The 18,076-nt window shown below is 44.7% G+C and overlaps 2 protein-coding genes across 4 annotated transcripts; one reads left to right on the forward strand and one right to left on the reverse strand.

Moving 5' to 3' along the window:
* The first annotated feature begins 699 nt into the window (after positions 1 to 699).
* Positions 700 to 5,555, forward strand: med8 (mediator complex subunit 8). 2 transcript variants are annotated; one of them, XM_058073457.1, is made up of 7 exons: positions 700 to 947; positions 2,039 to 2,154; positions 2,242 to 2,386; positions 2,465 to 2,605; positions 2,675 to 2,762; positions 2,857 to 3,090; positions 3,181 to 5,555. In XM_058073457.1, exons 1-7 carry the CDS (start codon positions 942 to 944, stop codon positions 3,249 to 3,251), a joined length of 801 nt encoding a protein of 266 aa, XP_057929440.1. In that variant the 5' UTR covers positions 700 to 941; the 3' UTR covers positions 3,252 to 5,555. The 2 variants fall into 2 exon arrangements, with proteins under 2 accessions (XP_057929440.1, XP_057929438.1); XM_058073455.1 differs by having other exon boundaries at positions 701 to 947; positions 2,857 to 3,099; positions 3,181 to 5,548.
* On the reverse strand, positions 4,516 to 16,857 carry LOC131129684 (pre-B-cell leukemia transcription factor 1-like). 2 transcript variants are annotated; one of them, XM_058073454.1, is made up of 9 exons: positions 16,551 to 16,857; positions 16,042 to 16,115; positions 9,248 to 9,495; positions 8,811 to 9,001; positions 8,072 to 8,207; positions 7,723 to 7,771; positions 6,798 to 6,910; positions 6,587 to 6,676; positions 4,516 to 5,127 (listed from the first exon to the last, which is right to left on the reverse strand). In XM_058073454.1, exons 1-9 carry the CDS (start codon positions 16,691 to 16,693, stop codon positions 5,035 to 5,037), a joined length of 1,137 nt encoding a protein of 378 aa, XP_057929437.1. In that variant the 5' UTR covers positions 16,694 to 16,857; the 3' UTR covers positions 4,516 to 5,034. The 2 variants fall into 2 exon arrangements, with proteins under 2 accessions (XP_057929437.1, XP_057929436.1); XM_058073453.1 differs by having other exon boundaries at positions 7,609 to 7,771; positions 16,551 to 16,856.
* Positions 16,858 to 18,076: the final 1,219 nt, after the last annotated feature.

Genomic DNA, 18,076 nt, shown 5'->3' on the forward strand with positions numbered 1-18,076 from the left:
CATTGACATGAAAGCCTCTCGCGTCCCCCTGACAGTTACCTGCCTCCCACCCTGTTTGAGAAGCACTGGGCTAAGCTCATAGCCTGGTCGGGACCAGGCCTTTAGCTTGAAATGCACTACCCCACTATGTACCTCATTCTGAGATGGTGTCACCATTTATTTAGAACCTACGACATTCCCAACGAGACGTGGAGAAAAAATTAATACTAAAAAGACCCTGATGATATTATCCATTTATAAATACTCAGCCTTATTACAATATTTGCTGGACAAATAAAGACTCAACCGCATTGAAACACTTGTTTTATTCTAAAAAGGGAAAAAACTCACGAAACTACGTCACATGCAAAACATTGCCATCTAGTGGTAACAACGAGCTATGTCATGAAGCTATGATAACACCATAAACCGAAAGTTGTTGCTCCAGCGGATTTATTTTTAAACTGTGTTAATATGTCAAAGATGAGCGTTGATAGAAAGAATAATATGGTATATTTCTTATAATAATCAGTATTGTTATCTTGCGCATTTACACGCTGCATGCTGGCATGCCAGCGGGCGACTGTGTTGCTTTTAGCAGTAATAATCTTTTTGGACTTCCTTTATAACGCTCCATAATATTTTTGGTAAAATATACCGACCGGGATGCTACACATTTCAGCGGAAGTAGAATAATATGACGTCAAACGTCCCCTCTATCCGAACGCTCACTCACCACAAAGCCGAGAACCGGACTTGACAAAGTTAGTCGCGGGTCTGACTGCAGATGTTTTGCAGGGGTCGACTGCTTTGTCGAGTTGCATCTTGAGCACAAAGCTCGGCTTTTGTGGAGCCACTTTCGCCGTAGACCCCTGAAGTGTCTTGTTTTGAAACAGGAAGTGAACCGGAAGTGTTTCCATCAACCATTGCTTTTGTTTGTCACGTTAGCTTGTTGTTTCAACATGCAGGTAAGTTCGTGCTGAAATAAACCAACAGTGTTGACTTTTAAGCGACAGACCTTAGCGTTTCAGGAGATTTTAGTTAGACTTTATTGTGTTTATTGTGCTTACTTTATTTACTTTGTGCTTAGCAGTAAACGGCAGTTAAAACTATTTGCAGACGTTAGCATTAGCTTCTGTGCTACTGCATCAAGAAAATGTGTGTTTGTTTACATTGTGATTGTCAAATGGAGGAGGGTTAAACGCGGTATAATATCTGCTTGTCTCGGAAGAATTTAGCTTCAGTCAGTGTATGACGCGGGGCGAGATCATTTCATTTTATCATAATCAGTCCAAATGTTCCCAAATACTAAAGCTTTTCCCCAAGATGATCGAATGGATTGAAAGTAGTAAAGCAGCAAAGATGTCATGACACGAGCTAAATTGTGATTGGTTGATTGATTGAGCGATAGATAGATAGATGATCATTATCATGTATTATTACTATACTTTTAACGGCCACTGGGGGGCATATTGCATCTTCTGGTGTGCAGCCACTATTATGCAAGTAGTCCTCCATTTATTTCTTCCTCGGTGACAGCGAGGCTGTGTCTCAAATGAAATATTTGCGTCTGTACACTTCAGTGTGTACACTATGTACACTTCAGTGTGTACACTATGTACACTTCAGTGTGTACACTATGTACACTTCAGTGTGTACACTATGTACACTTCAGTGTGTACACTATGTACACTTCAGTGTGTACACTATGTACACTGCGTACTGACTTCCTGAGGGTGTGCATTCTGCCAATGTAGAGCTGTCCCAAATTGATTACTGTCATCGCAGACTTACAAAAAATTACGATGGCAATATTTACGTGCTTCCTCTTCTTCTGTCCTTTTTACTTGTGAATTGAAATCACTCAAGTTACTCCCTCCCTTTCCGCTACACAGACAAGATGGCGATAGGGTTCGTTGGTGCACACAAAGCAACATCCAATTACTTGCATATAATTTGCTGTACTCTACTCAGTTTGAACACCCTGAAAATGCTAATTATGTGTGTCAGAGTTCCAACTGAGACAGTCTTTGTCATGTCTTGAATTATCGTCCTGCAGCAGCGGGAAGAGAAACAACTGGAAGCTTCGTTGGAGTCACTCATCACGCAAGTGGCACATGTGAAAAATGCGCTTCACTCGTTCATCCTCAAGCTGGAGTACGAGCGACTGACATGGTAAGGACACCTTGACGTCAGGAAGCTTCAACATGTTGAGCTCTTTTGTCATCCAATTCCTCACTTTGGGTTGTTTTTGTCTGTCAGGCCGTCAGTTCTGGACAACTTTGCTCTCCTCTCAGGGCAGCTGAACACCATCAATAAACTTCTCAAGAGCGAGAAGACGCCGTCGTTTCGCAACCAAGTCATCATCCCACTGCTGCTGTCTCAGGACCGTGATGACGATTTAGCAGTGAGCATCTTTGGCGGGATGGTGCCACGGGTTCTGCCTGTTTCCCACCATCATTTTTTGTTGTTTGTGGTCCTTCAGAAATTAACTGAGCAGCGCGTCCCCGTCTTTAGCCACGAGATTGTTCCAGACTACCTTCGCACCAAACCCGACCCCGAGGTGGAGGAGCAAGAGAAGCAGCTGAGTGTGGAGGCGGCTCGCATTGGCCCAGAAGCAGCGCAGGTGATCCGGAGTTCCGGTTGGCTCATTGCTTGGAGACAGACGGACTAAAGTGGAATTTTGTCCTTTCAGAAACAAATCCAGGCTCTGAATAAGTTGTGTTCCAATTTGCTGGAGAAACTGAGCAACCCTCGTGACGACAGAGATGCAGAAAGCACAGGTAGGTGACTTGAATGGGATACTTCATGAATCGTGCAATGACCGTTTCATGGAAAGATGTTCATGACATAACCACATTTATTCATCATTTTCAGCCATGAGACAAAACAAAGCCTCCTTCAGCCCAGCTGACACTAATGAGCTGGTCGGAGCTGTCGCCTTTGGAAAGGGCCTCTCCAGATGTCGGCCACCCGGGCCCGTGGCGCCGGGACATCCAGGTCAAGGTCCCATGATGAGTGGGGGGCCCACCTTACAGCAGGTCACAATCGGTGGTGGTGGGGCGGGCCAGCAGGGTGGACTGGGGGGACCTGTGCCCCCGCAGCAGCAAGGTCAGCCAGGTAGTGACCGTGCTGCTCTCACTTCCTGTCTGCTCTCACTCCCTATTTTGCTGATGGTGTTTGTGTCATTGCGGATGTCAGGAAAGATGCCAGGCAGCATCAAGACCAACATCAAGTCGGCCTCAGCCTCCATGCACCCCTACAGCAGATGAGTCTCTGCCCACATGTCAATTCACATCGTCTCCCTGGGCAACCACCAACAGCCACTTGTCACTTGCACATGTGATCCACTAGATGGCAGCATGTCAACATGACTTCCCATTAAAGCATTTTTTTTTTAATCAACGCTAACATTTAGCATCTATTGTATACATTTTAACTTCGGGAGCATTACAACTATAACGTGTACTTAATATTTTAGGTGTGCCTGATCATTTGTCTGCAGATTTACCTAAAGCTAATAATTTGGCCACACATACCTAATGTTTTGGGCCTGTACCTAATATTAAGGATGTGCCTCATTTGGTCATAGCTAATTTGGCCGTAGGTGTTTAGAATATTTTGGCTGAATGTGCGCTATAAACGACAGCGTGTGTGTGTGCGTGTCTTTGAGTAGGCAGGAAAAGTTGATGCAGAGTGACATCAGCATCACCATCACGTCAAAAAGTCTCATGTTCCGCAGAGATAAGTGTTCCTCTATTCCAAAGTGCTAACAACCTTGAAGTCGCTTCAGGCGACAAAAAACACTCCTACACGAAAATATATCTTACACAAACCAGCATGGCAAACTTTGGAATGATTCACTTATCGTGGGCGGAGGACATCTTGTCAAACTTGACACTTGTCAACAAACTGCCAGCAGAAAAAAATACAGTGGATGACCACGCCCCCTTTAAACATATACGTTTGCGTCATAATTTACTAATTGACAATTGACCGACGTCAGTGATCCTACACTATTAGTAGCATCTTCAAATATAACATAACATACTATAAACCATTCACATAATAAAATGAATGAATGACCAAATGCTAGACTTCTACGTCAGTCTGTGTTCCCTTTTAGCATTACCAGGCTGCTCCGCACAGCCTTCGCTTTAGTGTTTTACATCATCAGTTTCGGATCCACTCCTCGAAACCACATCCATTGCGGCAAAGTACATTTTTACAAGTACCATTACCATCGATTGAAGAAGCTGGACGGCTAACAACTGCACACTGAGGCAGTGAGAGGGCAGCAAGGCAGCCGTGCTAAGAGCTAAGCTAACATCATAAGAAGTAGCGGGCCAACGTAAATGTCGTGTTTACTTCGATGGTACACTTTAACAATAAACTACTAAATTAACTGTGAGAATGTTGCAGACGAGAAAAAAACGTCATCACGTCAGGCCGTAAAGCCATTTCCTGCTTTAAAAAATCTTAATGCCAGTTTAACAAAGTGCACACAAATGCAATATTTTTTTCTCTAGTCATGATATGAAAAAAAAACACGTTTTCTATATGCTGCCAAAAAGTGCAGCAATGAAAATACATGCAACAAGTAACAAATCCAACATTCCATCTTGGACAAACATTCACCAATTCAGTGTTCATAATTCCACACGTGTTTACATGAGTAAAAAAGTCTTTATTGGGATTGTTGTCTTTTTGAGCTCCTCTTGAGGCAGAAGATGATGGTCATAGGGACCCCGCCCACGTAAAGATCTCCTGGCAATGGCAAGACTTGTCACATTGTGATGAAAAAAGCTACATCTCAGAGATGTCGTAATGTAATCCAAAATAGCTTGTTTACATGCATGTGACCAACATTCCCGACATGTAATGTCAACAGTGAGCTATGACAGGAAGTTCCAAGGACAGGACAGAAAGTGGAAAATAAAATGTGTCAATCATTTAAGCCAATCAAATAATGTTCTTTTGGAGCAGAGTTGCTATGGAAACGTCCTCACGCCAGAAGAGAAAGAGTACAAAATACCAAAATAGTCCCATCAGATATCAGTTGGACGTGTCTGAGTGGACACTTCCCGGTCCTTCTGTCGGCGAGGTCACTGAGGATGGTGTGGCCGCGTCCTGCCAGCCGCCATTGGTCTAAAAGAAGAAAACATGATTGGATAAAAGTTTGAACCGTGTCCATCATCATGAGCCAACTGCATAGGTACTTCATATGATGGCTTTTAAGATGTATGAATTGCATGCTTATTGGATGAAAAGCATGTGTGCTGATTTGTGTCATGAGGGTGTGGCATTCAAGGCATTCAACACCATATAACAAGGTGTGCACTAATTATTACTAATTATTAGGCAGCTTCTTTGGTGCTGTTTTTCAAATCATACACTTCCATATTTCTGAAGTCTATTGAGTGGATACAGTAAGTGTGTTCACACTGACAAGTACCACAAAATGCAGTGCACTGTCAGTACTCAGCACTCAAAACAGTCCAAACTGATGTACTCAAACTTGCTTTAAATGTAATTAGTTGCAAGCTGCTATCATAAGAGATATGTCCTCATTAAATATGAATTATTTTACAGTGAAACCGTTTTGTACTTTTCATACACACACGACAATTTTAAACAAAATTCCCAGTTTTCATACACTGTCTTGGTTTAAGAACATTGCACGTAACAAACTAGCCTGTTTGCCCACATATCATCTTGTGGCGCCCAAATAAAGCATCCCACTCGTTGGCGACTCTGTGCTTTTTTATCACAGAGTATGACTACCAAATGACCCGCCATGGAGGAAAAGCCAGCACTATGATTAAAAAAAGGTGAGAAACACTATTGAATTAAGAGATATAACTCGTAAAATACATAAATGGTATACGCATGGCCGAGCCCACCATGACATGCAGGAATAAGTCAGCATCAACAAAAAGAGAGCAACTCAAGAAAGCTGCAAAGTGGTAAATATGCAAATACATAGATCATAAACAATGGAAGAACCGTTATGGAGTGGGATTCCTCTTGCATGCGGCGACAAGAGTCTTCAATAAAGGTAAAAATGATGTTAAATGTTCATTTATGCATTTCATTAGTCATTTCTATTTACTTCTCATTGCTTTTTGGAAGTGATGCAGTTGAACCAGGTTTCACTGTCTACACTCTAGGCTCAGACAGCAGAGGATGTGGTGCACGTGCATGCACGCTGGCTGTCAGCACCATTAGCAGGCTGGAAGGTGACGTGAGCGATGCACTTGGAATGCTGTCCCAGTCGCCACGGAGCTCTCCTTGTGTCTGTCGTATCGATTTTCCTTTCCCCGACACGCCTTGTCGCTGTGGATTTCCTCCCGCTACCCGCCGCCAGCCAGCAGACGCCCCCATCCCCACTAACAACCCCCCCCCCCCCCCTTATGGCCTCCATTTTCCTCTCTATGTGCTGGCGGGAAACGCCAACATGGGCGAGATCACAGGAAGTCATCACCTGCTCGTCACTCACGGTGACCCTGGCTGCCACAAGCACCCCCCCCCAAAACAACACAACAACCTTTGAAGGCTAACGTGACCCTTTTCTTCCTCCTACATGAGAGCAAAGAAGACTGCTTACATTGAGGCCTTGAGGACTGTACATGTGATTGGCTGACAGGCCTTCACTGTAGACGCCCGTCTGGTTGATGACATGTCGCAGACCGTCCACCTGGGGGCGACACACCGGTCAACAACTACAATGACCTCATCATTCACATACCCTTGAAAACATTTTTTTATTAAAAAAAAAGTTTTTTCTATGTTAAATGAGAGGTTAGCATTTGTTGTACCTGCGACTGCACGTTGGCGCCCAGCTGAGCCCCCTGGTATGAGTCACCATTGAGAGACTGGATGCCCATGAACAGGTCGGCCGAATTGGACATGTTAAAAGATGCGGCGGAACCTGCGAGGAGACACCAGCGGTCCAATCACCAGGTGGGTTAGCGTAGCAGCAGCCTGAGCAAGCGACATGCACACGCTAGCAAGGAGCGCCGCGTTCGCAATTACGGGCTTATGTTATGTTAACTGGCATCTTTAAAACGTTATTAATGCCGTGAAGGAAGGAGGTTAGATCAAAGCAAAGATTTTGCTGTTAGCAAATGTTATCGCCGGTGAACAACTGCAGCAGCGGGTTGTTGGTGTTTGTTTAGAAGTGAGGGCAAGAGAAAAGTATTATTTTACTATGATGTAATCGATGTCTTCTAGAAGAAAGCTCAAATAAATCCTCTTCAGAGTGGAACAATGAGCTTTGAGAAGTGAAAGTCTTTTTCTGAATTTTACAGCTATGAAATCACGATAATAATATTGCTGTAAAAGATAAAAGACTACAGTTTATTTTTCAGCGACATCTGTAACTCAGTGAAATGGCAATGAAACGCAACATTTATGAGTTTTTACGTCACAGCCCCTTATTGCCTTCTCAGCGCAGGAGCGGTCATGAATATTAATGCAGAGGGAGGGGCTGAGGCCGCGGCGTCGCTATGTTGTTGGTGTCGTACCGCGACCAGAAGCTTTGGTTCCGCTTGGAGTCACAAGTGGATCAAAGCCAAACTTCGATTATCAAAGTGGACCAGAACCAGGACCAGAGACTTCCTGTCTCACCTGAGTTTGGAGTGGCGGGGGAATTTGCTCGGCTTCCGTGTGACGACGACGACGCGTTAGCCGCATTGACGGCGGTTCTGGCAGCGTACATGTTGGCTTCTTCCTGGAACTTACCAATGTTCTTCTTGTATCGGATTCTTTTGTTGCCAAACCAGTTGGAAACCTGAGCAGACAAACCATAAAAAACATAATCACACATCTTATTGGTCAGGATATTCCTGGGTGATCATCACCATGGTGATAATGCAAGCTAGTACCTATTAGAGCTCATGCTAAACATTAAATGACAATTTAGCGGGAAACACTTGTGTCAATGATGACTTTGACTTCCTGTTTCGATGCCAACTGCAGCCCGTTTAGGAGGCAAAGTGGAGTGCTCCCTCTTGTGGTTACTGCATTTCTTTAACAATGGAGCAAACAATTATGTCTTGTGATTCCCCAGCAGTCCCACAAAAGAGCGTACCTGTGCAATGGTGATGGCGCACTTTTTGGCCAGCTCCTCTTTGGCCTCCTCGCTGGGATAAGGATTACTGAGGTGCGAGTAGAAGTACTCATTGAGGATCTCCGTGGCCTGCTTGTTGAAGTTTCGTCGTTTACGTCTGAAAAACAAGAAAAAGGTCTAACTCCAGCACAAAGTGCTTTACCTTTGAGTAAAGAAGCTACATTAGATTAGATTCAACTTTATTGTTATTGCTCATGTCACTTGTACAGGGCAACAAAATGCAGTTAGCATCCAACCAGAAGTGCAATTTTTATAAGTACATTAGTATGGACAGATCTATGTAAATAAAACTATACAGGCTATGACTATAATACAGTGAGGATATGTACAGGGATATAAATGACTATAATATGGCTATTGTAGATTATACAGATTATAAACAGTGTGGGTATGACAATATATAATAACAGTAATATATACAGTATTGCAATGGAGTGACTAGGGTATGGAAATGACTATAATATGGCTATTGTAGATTATACAGATTATAAACAGTATGGATATGACAATATATAATAGCAGTAATATGTACAGTATTGCAGTGAAGTGACTAGAGTAGAATATGGTTATTGCAGATTATATAAATTATAAACAGTATGATCAATGAATCAACAGATAATATATGTACAATAGTGCAATAGTACAATAGTGATTGGTGGAGTGCAGCATCACACACACACACACACACACACACACACACCTGGCGTCCAGGAAGCGCGAGCGCAGGATCATGACAGCCTCGCACGTGCTCTGCTTGAGCTGCATCTGGATGGAACTGAACTTGCGATGGATGATGGTCACCATGCGCTCGATTTCCTTGGCTGAGATGGGCCTCGTGCGCGACTGCTCCCTTAGGAGGTTCATCACGTGTGTCGTGAACTCGCTGCACGCCTGGACACAAACACACATGGACATGATGGGGCATGATCACAGAACCGTCTAGTAGTCAACTTGGAGGTAAGAAGTTGCATAATAATCCTGCATAGAGTGTAATGTTGCATTGCCAAAAGGATAAACATATTAGAAAATTCGACATGCACAAGCGGTCCGGGAAGGTCGCCGCCGTCACATTGACAGCATCAACATCATTCAACTTTGACCTTAAAAAAAAAAACATACAGTTAGTCGTCAGCTGACCTGTTCGTACTTTTCCAGTTCTGTGTGGTAGATCTGTCGAATCTGAGTCAGCTTGGCTCGGTAGTCTGAGTGTTCCGCAGAGTTGTCCGCACCGACTCCACCCCCCGCTGCCACCGCCGCAGCTGCCGCCGCCACCGAGGCCCCGCCCTTTTCTGGCCCGGACACGCCCTCCGCCAGCAGCATGTTGTCCAGCCTCATGATCTGAGCGTCGGGGGGGTCTTCCTCTTGAGCACCACGGATACTCAGCACTGCCGGCGTCGGAAGAGGTCAAAGGTCAGTGGGATGACAATGAGTCCTGCTGTACCTAGAGTCCCGCCCCCTCACCGACTCGCAGATGGAAGATGATGAAACAAGCTATGTTCACGTCAGTAGCGGCTAATGGAGAGCTAACGGACAATCTTGCTAATGGTGGGGCAAATAGTCACTTTCAATGCAAACCTAAATATACGTACACTTATACGCTGCTTTCAGTTTTGACTTTAGTCTGTGCAGTACAGATAAATTAATATATATATTATCAGTTTATCAAGACCTGGGTTCGACTCTTCGCTTCGCCATCTCTGTGTGGCGTTTGCATGTTCTCCCGTGCATGCGTGGGTTTTCTCCGGGTACTCCGGTTTCCTCCCACATTCCAAAAACATGCTAGGTTAATTAGCCACTCCAAATTGTCCATAGGTATGAATGTGAGTGTGAATGGTTGTTTGTCTATATGTGCCCTGTGATTGGCTTTACAGCAGCCAATACAACGCAAAACCTACTTGATAATAAAAAGTACCATTAAAAACAATACACAAATAATGACACTAATATAAGAGTGAAAACAATGGCCAGGTTAACCTGGTTAACAAAGGCCAGTCCATAAACATAAGATGTCAATAAAGATTGAAAAAGCTCCGACGTTGGTGCAGATCTAATGTTCAGGGGCTATTCCAAAGTCTCAGACCAGCGACACAAAAGGCCCTAAAGTACTGACATTTAAGATTAGATCTTGGAGCGGTTAAGAGCAACTGTGAGCCAGACCATTCAGTGATTTAAAAATGAAAACAAGAACTGGATTGAACTGGATCCTGTAAGTAACAGACAGCCGGCGTAATGAGACCAGGACTGGGGTTATGTGTTCCCGTCTCTATATGTAGATCCAAAGTTGGTGCTGGTGTCACTTTGACAAGTCCACAGTTACAAAATTCTGTGCACTTCGTGTGTCTGGACCATTTCCTGGTGGAAGACAGCTAGTTCCCCCGACTCGACCCACACACACACACACACACACACACAAGCGGCCCCCTGGTGGACCAGCGTGTGGCCCCGGGCCTGGGGGAGAGCGCGAGCGGTAGGGCCTTGTCATTAGAATTGTCCTTGATGGGCCGAGCTGATTGAAGACGTCTTTCAAAGCAGGCCAAGCATGGGGCCACGCCCACACCCTCACTTGAGCCCCACCCCCACAGTGGGTCCCATCTTGATGTCCACAGGATGTGCTTGTCTTGTCAGTGAGCGTCCATGAAACCACCTCCAAGCAGACACAGTGTGCTAAGCTAAGTCGCTAGCTAGCTACAATGTCATGAAAGACAGACTACATATATCACAGCCTATCACGGCAAAGCAATGATGACATTGCAGCAGTCACATTAGATGCCAAGTAGGTGCTCGCAAACGTGTTAGCCGTTAGCTTTAGCATGTGACACACTTCAAGTCACGGTGATTGAGTCATTAATGGCAGTAATTAATTGTTCATTAGCATAATTAATGAAGTCTGAAGCAGCACACTCGTAACAATTGTGTAGTTAGAGCCCCCTCCCTTGTTCCACACTCCACATTAATTAATAGTAATGTTAATTACCTACTTTAACGACCGACACTGACTATTAAACGTCACACACATACAGCATCTAACAAGATCAATACCAATTAATATTAATGTAATAACTCTACTGCATCATACTGTTTGTAACACACATATACACACTCTTGCACTTTAAAGTATGCACTCCGTAGCGGATGGCCAACACATGACCTAGTGGCCCAGTGGGGGTCCAAAGGATGGGGCATGGCACTGGGGCAGACAAAAACACCCCCGGGACAATAATAACCGTCCCCATCATTAGGTGGACCTATTGAGGTCAGAGAGTAGATGTAAATGTGGGTCACAAAGACGCCCCCGCCTCTCAAAGGAAGACATATTCAAGACAACAACAAATAAGTTCATCGTCTGTTCCACGATCAGACATTGGCCACCAAGCGTAGATACCATGCTTGTATAGATGACAAAGTGTCCTCAGACGAGCAGACTGTCCAGTGAGAGTAGAACCTCAGACCAGGCAAAGCTTATAAAGAACTTTTACCTTTATTTTTACAATACCGATACCCGGTGACGGCAACTTCCTGTGGCTCGTGTGACAGGAGAGAGCCGCAGGAAGAGTGGTCATCAACACATTAAACAGCATCAAAAGGCTTTGAAGTACATGAAATGAAAAGGCAAGTATGGCGGCAGGCTCATTCATTCATTCATTCATTTTCTACAGCTTTTCCTCACGAGGGTCGCGGGGGTGCTGGAGCCTATCCCAGCTGTCTTCGGGCGTAAGGCGGGGTACACCCTGGACTGGTCGCCCGCCAATCACAGGGCACATATAGACAAACAACCATTCACACTCACATTCATACCTATGGACAATTTGGAGTGGCCAATTAACCTAGCATGTTTTTGGAATGTGGGAGGAAACCGGAGTACCCGGAGAAAACCCACACATGCACGGGGAGAACATGCAAACTCCACACAGAGATGGCCGAGGGTGGAATTGAACCCTGGTGTCCCGCTAACCACTAGACCGCCGTGCTGGCGGCAGGCTAATAAAGGGAATATAAACAGGAAGTTGGTTTGTTTCGTTCGTCTTTTTCCTGATTCCAGAGTCGCCACAGCGGATCTTTTTGATCTGCATACTGATTTTTGGCTTGAGCCCTTTAACTTCCGGATGCCCTTCCTGACGAATAGTGGAAACATAAAAGTGTATTTCACAATGAAAGTCACCGTGTGAAGAAACAGGAAATGCATGCTGCAGTCACACTTGTCACACTGTCGCTAGTATGCTATACCATACCATGTGGATGGAGGCCACCCCCCCGTGGGCGGGTGGCACCTCGTTTAACTATTATTTATAATTATTTAGAATCATTCATCTGATGAATGACGATTTGAGGTGGTATGACGTCATCATGGCGCCATCACGACTCCGTCATGACATCATGCTGCCATCAGATTTGCCCATCACGACAGCTTCCTGACATCATGACGCCAACATGACATCATTGTGCCACTATCGCATCTTCTTGACATCATTATGTGGTACCATGACATCATCATGACGCCACTATCACATCTTCCTGACATCATAATGCCGCCATCACAACATTGTCATGACCTCTTATCACTTATTATCATGCCACCATCATGACATCTTCCTAACATCAGGCCGCCGTCTCAACATCATCTTGATAGCGTCATGACATCCTCCTGCCGCCAACCCGACATCTTTGTACTGCACCACCATCATTTCACCATTGCGACATCACCATGCCGCCATCACACCATCATAGCTCATAGTTCCCAAACATCATCATGACGCAACCATGATGTTCCCATGTCACTATAAAATCAAAGCGTCTCGCTATCATCTACATAACATCTACATGCGTCGGCCTACTGGGAAGTGATGTCATGCTATGTTGCCATGACAACTAAATGAAAAGTAAATAAGCTCCATTAGCGTCACGGTGTGTTTAAAATGAAACATGGACGCCATCGAGCAGGCAGAGGTTAAAATAGCACGGTCAGCTGCTCATTAACAAGCAGGAAGTCAGAAGGGGGAGGGGTTGAGGGGGTGTTTTAATGTGACACCTTGAGGCGGATAATGAGGTGAGAGCGCCGCGCCACGGAGGAGTTCATTAGGCCGCTGCTGAAGGATCCTGCCGGGCGCTGCTAACGACATGTGAGGATTGGGATGGGACACGAGATGAAAAAAACATGAACGCTGTCAGCTCTGACGCCCTCTGGAACCTTCTGGAACGGCCCAGCGGACACTCGTAGACCCGAGAACAACATCACACAAGTGCAATTAAAATGCCGCTGTCAAGCCCCGCCTCCCGACTGCTTTAATGTCAGCCATCTTGGCCATGACACACAAACACCCAACATTCCCTAAAGTAATCCAAATTCAGCATAGTGAGTAATATTCCTGTTCATTCCAGCACGTCTGTTTACAGTCTGTGCTATAATGCCACCTATATGATGTTTTCTAACAATACTGTTTAACTATCCCTGCAACCTGCCGCTAAAATCGGTCTGTGAGCATGGTTATATGTAATTATTATAATATTATTCACTTGAATTGGTCACAGGTCTGTAAAGGCCCATTACTGGATCTGTATCCCTACCAAGGGCCGCCATTTGGTGATGGCTGGTTTAAAGTGTCAACAATGGGCATGTTTTGGGCTTTTTATGGGTAGGTTCATTGTTTTAAGGGGGGTCTTGGAAGTGTAGCTATGTTTCTCTTATATACACTATATGTCACTAGCTGCTAAGCTAACGTTACATACAGTTTTCCATTAGCCACGAAGCAGACATGATGCGCGCTGTAGCAGTGTAGTGGTGTTAAATATCAGATGCAAATGAGAGGAGAAAATCTTTTATGACTTTAATGTGCTCTGATGTGTGTGTGTGCGGGGGGGGGGGGGGGGGGGGGTGAATGAGAGGTGAAAGCGTAGCAAAATGTAAGTGAGGAGTGGGGGTTGTACGACGGGTGGGGTGGCTCTGTGACGGCGACTCCCCGCTTGGTGTGCCGGGGGATTCCTGAGTGCCTGGGGGGGTCAAAGTGGACTAAATGTTGAATTTGTCTTGTTTTGCTTTAACTGTGTGTGTGTGTGTGTGTCATGTTGTCATAGCAACCAAAGCTCCTGACAAATCTCTTGATCGTTAGCGTTTCAGCAAGCAGACTGTATATTATGGGCTGTCACCAAGGTCACCTACTTGATCCCGTTGACCTCCGACCCCTCTGGTATATACATCACACGTGTTGGCGAGGTCAAGGGTCGGCATGAAGGGGGTGCTTGGCTACATTTGCAACCCCCTAAAAACAACATGGCAAACCCCTCCACGTGAAACATTACACTACACAAACATGGCTGCCAGAAGGTGGAGAGGCAATAAAAATAAACATGAAGTGAGCAGCGCTTTTGTTTGACATACAGAGATTTACAATGTAGATAGTTTACTTATGCAATCGGCCTAAAGGACGGCAACGCAACGCTGACCCGAGACTACTTCCAGAACCGTCACGTAGATCTTTTGTAACCAAAGCCTTTCAGACACTTGACCTGAAGCCATTTACCCCTACACCTGAGCACTTAAAAATCCAAAACCTTAAAGTGCCTTACACTTCTTCATGTGTTCAAAAAATCACATCTGGAATACAGGAAGTGAGTAAATGTAATAAATGTATTGCAATAGTAAGCTTTGCTTCTTCCTACTCCTTTTGGACAACATTCATTCATTCATTTTCTACCGCTTATCCTCACAAGGGTCGCGTGATTCCATGAATTGAATGATGCTGTGTTCAAATAAAATGAAACCATTACCACAACAAAAAAATCAAAGATTTTTGATTTCCTCAAAGATCCTAAGGGTTATATGGAACAAAAAAGTCAAGTGGTAGACCCAAAATTGGCACGGCGCCTGAGTCGGTGGAGCTTCAGCTTGTCCAGGAGCGTCAAACGGCAGGTGGCTATCTAGAGACGTTGCAGGGATAATCCCTCATGACTGATCTGTGTGGTATTGACCGGCTTTTTCAACAGGACAACACTGCACTTCATAACCCCCGCCTGGTAAAAAGACTTCTTCTGAAGGAATAACCTTGCTCTTTTGGACGATCCTGCGTGTTCCCCTGATCTAAGTCCAGCTGAGAACATTTTGGGTAGGATGGCAAGGGAAGTTTACAAAAATGGACATCGGTTCCAGACAGTGGATACCCTTTTTGGAATATTTTATTTCTACTTTAGGGACATTTCTGGGTTTTTTGAGCCACTCCAAGGAAACCCCTGAAAGTCAAGGTTGAGGGACACACTCTAAATGAAAACACATTAATAATAATAACTAACGTTAACAACTATTCATGTTTTTTTGTGTGCTACCAAAGGTCACGTCACAAACTACCAAGGACATTGTTGCTGACTACAAACAACTTCCTGCTTTGAAAGAACACGTCGGAACGTTCCTTCCTGCACTTTTGTCATTCACTGCCGACCATGGTAGGTTAAAAGTTCACACGAGTGTGTGCGTCTGCATGTGAGTGAACACAGCTGCTGAGACGACAAGATGTCAAACTCGGATGAATATGTATAAATATACATGCCAGCAGGTCACATGACAGGAAGCGTGTGTGATGCCCGCTTGAGACGAAATCACACAAAACACAAACAAACAAAGACACTGTGATCACATTAGCGGGCAGACATCAAGTTAGCGAGTTACTTGAACTTTGGACGAACTCCAACACACACATAAACAAGAGGGCCTTCCACACCCCACACCCCCCAAAAGAAAGCATGAGAGCAGCAGGTCACACCACAACATAAACAATGCCTGTGCTCACCATCAAGTCAAGTGTAGTGTGAGTGTGCAGAGCTGGTAACTTCTCAAAAACTCAACATCATCATCATCATCATCATAAAACCATGGCTGACACTTCTCATACTCCACCAGGACATAAGGGTGTGTTTGTGCAGATAGGTGGGTTTTGGGGGGGTACCTGTTTTCTCTTTGATCTCACACAGAACACTGAAGAGCGCTGGCTTCATGCGGTCACAGCTCAGAGCGTGTTTCCTGCAACACACACAAGCAAACAGATTCCATATGTAACATCATCGTAACCAAGTTGAAAGAAAAAAAATGTTCCAAAAATCATCTTAACATTGGTTTCATTTTCAAGGCACAAAATTAAAGTGTGTGTGTGAAGAAGTACACCTCTTTGTGATCATATTAAGATTAAACATGATTTAATTTATTAGAGCAACATAAATATTATTTTTACAATTGAGCAGCATTATTGACTGTAAAATAGAAATGATAAAGTGAATTCTAATTACAATTAATTTTTAGTAAGCAGTGCCAGAAGTACTCAAAAAATACAGTAACTATTATTTGTGTTTTCTCCACTTTTTGACAATCAACTTTAACAACGCACTGATTAAATTATATATCATGCACATAATTATTGTTATTATGATTATACAATTACAATAAAATGAAAGCAGTCACCTAGCCTGAGCTTCGTCCAGACTTTGGTCAGTGATGGTCATAATTTGTTGTAAAATGTCTCCAATGTCTCCAGTGTCTCTTCGCTCGCTTCCGTCCATGCCGACCCGCGCGTGAGCGTGCATGAGCCGCTGCTGCTCGTCCATCACAAACACACACGCACGCACACCCAGGCAGGGCAAGATCCCCTGTGGTGCGTGAATGATGGCGCACGCGTCGTCGGGAGGTGCTTCCTGTGAGGGTGAGCTTCTCCCGCCACTTCACTAATTAGTGCGCGTGGAGAAAAAAAAGACCCTTTATTTCCCGCGCTCCATTCTGGGGCTTTTTGTCACGAGCACAGCCAGGCTCCGCCCACCCCACACGAGCTGGAATGTGAGCGCGTGTGGCCCCACCTGGAGGCCGGAGGAGGGGTGACGTCACACGTCAGCCCCCCCAACCAACAACCACTGTGGATGCACAAAAAACCCAACCATAACACGTCATTAATGATGGAGAAAATACCCCATAATAGTCACTGTGCCATGGCATCCATGTTGCTAGTGGCTTCTACAGTGCTTTAAAAAAGTTGACTTCATTTGTTTTTTAAACAATATTGTCCACATGAAGGATTATTAGCATATATCAATTGGGACAACTGAGTTGCTGAGGTAGAGTTGTCTCCCCAGGCGGCAGCTCCTAAATTGGAGAATATTTGTACCTTATTGACTGACATCTATAAAAACATGCTGATAAAGCTTATACATGGACCAGTCCCATGTGACATCAGATGCTACTCGTTGCCTCAGTAACATGCGATGTTTGTACTCCGTGAGATCATGGTGCTGCCTCATGAAGGGGTCAAAAGGTTAATCCAAGTGGGGCAGTGACCCACTGTGGCGATTGCTATTTATAATGTGCATTGCTGCCAACTATAGGACTGGAGTGGAACATGCCATGGTTATCTTGTGGATCATTTGTCCTTGGCAGTGGTCCAAATTTTCATGTTTAACTCATTCAGGGTGGGCGGCACGGTGGTCTAGGGGTTAGCGCGCAGACCTCACAGCTAGGAGACCAGGGTTCAATCCCACCCTCGGGCATCTCTGCGTGGAGTTTGCATGTTCTCCCCGTGCATGCGTGGGTTTTCTCCGGGTACTCCGGTTTCCTCCCACATTCCAAAAACATGCTAGGTTAATTGGCGACTCCAAATTGTCCATAGGTATGAATGTGAGTGTGAATGGTTGTTTGTCTATATGTGCTCTGTGATTGGCTGGCGACCAGTCTAGGGTGTACCCCGCCTTACGCCCGAAGACAGCTGGGATAGGCTCCAGCACCCCCCGCGACCCTCGTGAGGAAAAGCGGTAGAAAATGAATGAATGAATGAATCCCAGCCATTTTTCAAAAGTCGGCCCTTTCGAAGCCTCATTTTGATTTTGATTATGATTTTGATTTTGATTTTGATTATGATTATTTTGACAGAATATTGTCTTCTTGGGCTATATAGGCATTGTATATAACAAAAGAAAGATTAGACTCTCATCTTTAATCAGAAA

Source organism: Doryrhamphus excisus, chromosome 5, assembly GCF_030265055.1.
Source record: "Doryrhamphus excisus isolate RoL2022-K1 chromosome 5, RoL_Dexc_1.0, whole genome shotgun sequence".
Taxonomy (NCBI): Eukaryota; Metazoa; Chordata; class Actinopteri; order Syngnathiformes; family Syngnathidae; genus Doryrhamphus; species Doryrhamphus excisus.

Bases quoted from the DNA above. Each gene is read 5' to 3' on its own strand.
- med8 (XM_058073455.1), top strand. The intron at 2,387-2,464 runs GTGAGCATCTTT...GTGGTCCTTCAG, and splicing joins ACCGTGATGACGATTTAGCA to AAATTAACTGAGCAGCGCGT. The intron at 2,606-2,674 runs GTGATCCGGAGT...TTGTCCTTTCAG, and splicing joins TTGGCCCAGAAGCAGCGCAG to AAACAAATCCAGGCTCTGAA.
- LOC131129684 (XM_058073453.1), bottom strand. From the start codon at position 16,693: ATGGACGAGCAGCAGCGGCTCATGCACGCTCACGCGCGGGTCGGCATG. The intron at 8,208-8,810 runs GTGTGTGTGTGT...CTTGTTTTTCAG, and splicing joins TCGCGCTTCCTGGACGCCAG to ACGTAAACGACGAAACTTCA. The intron at 5,128-6,586 runs GTAAGCAGTCTT...TTCTTCTTTTAG, and splicing joins ACAGTCCTCAAGGCCTCAAT to ACCAATGGCGGCTGGCAGGA.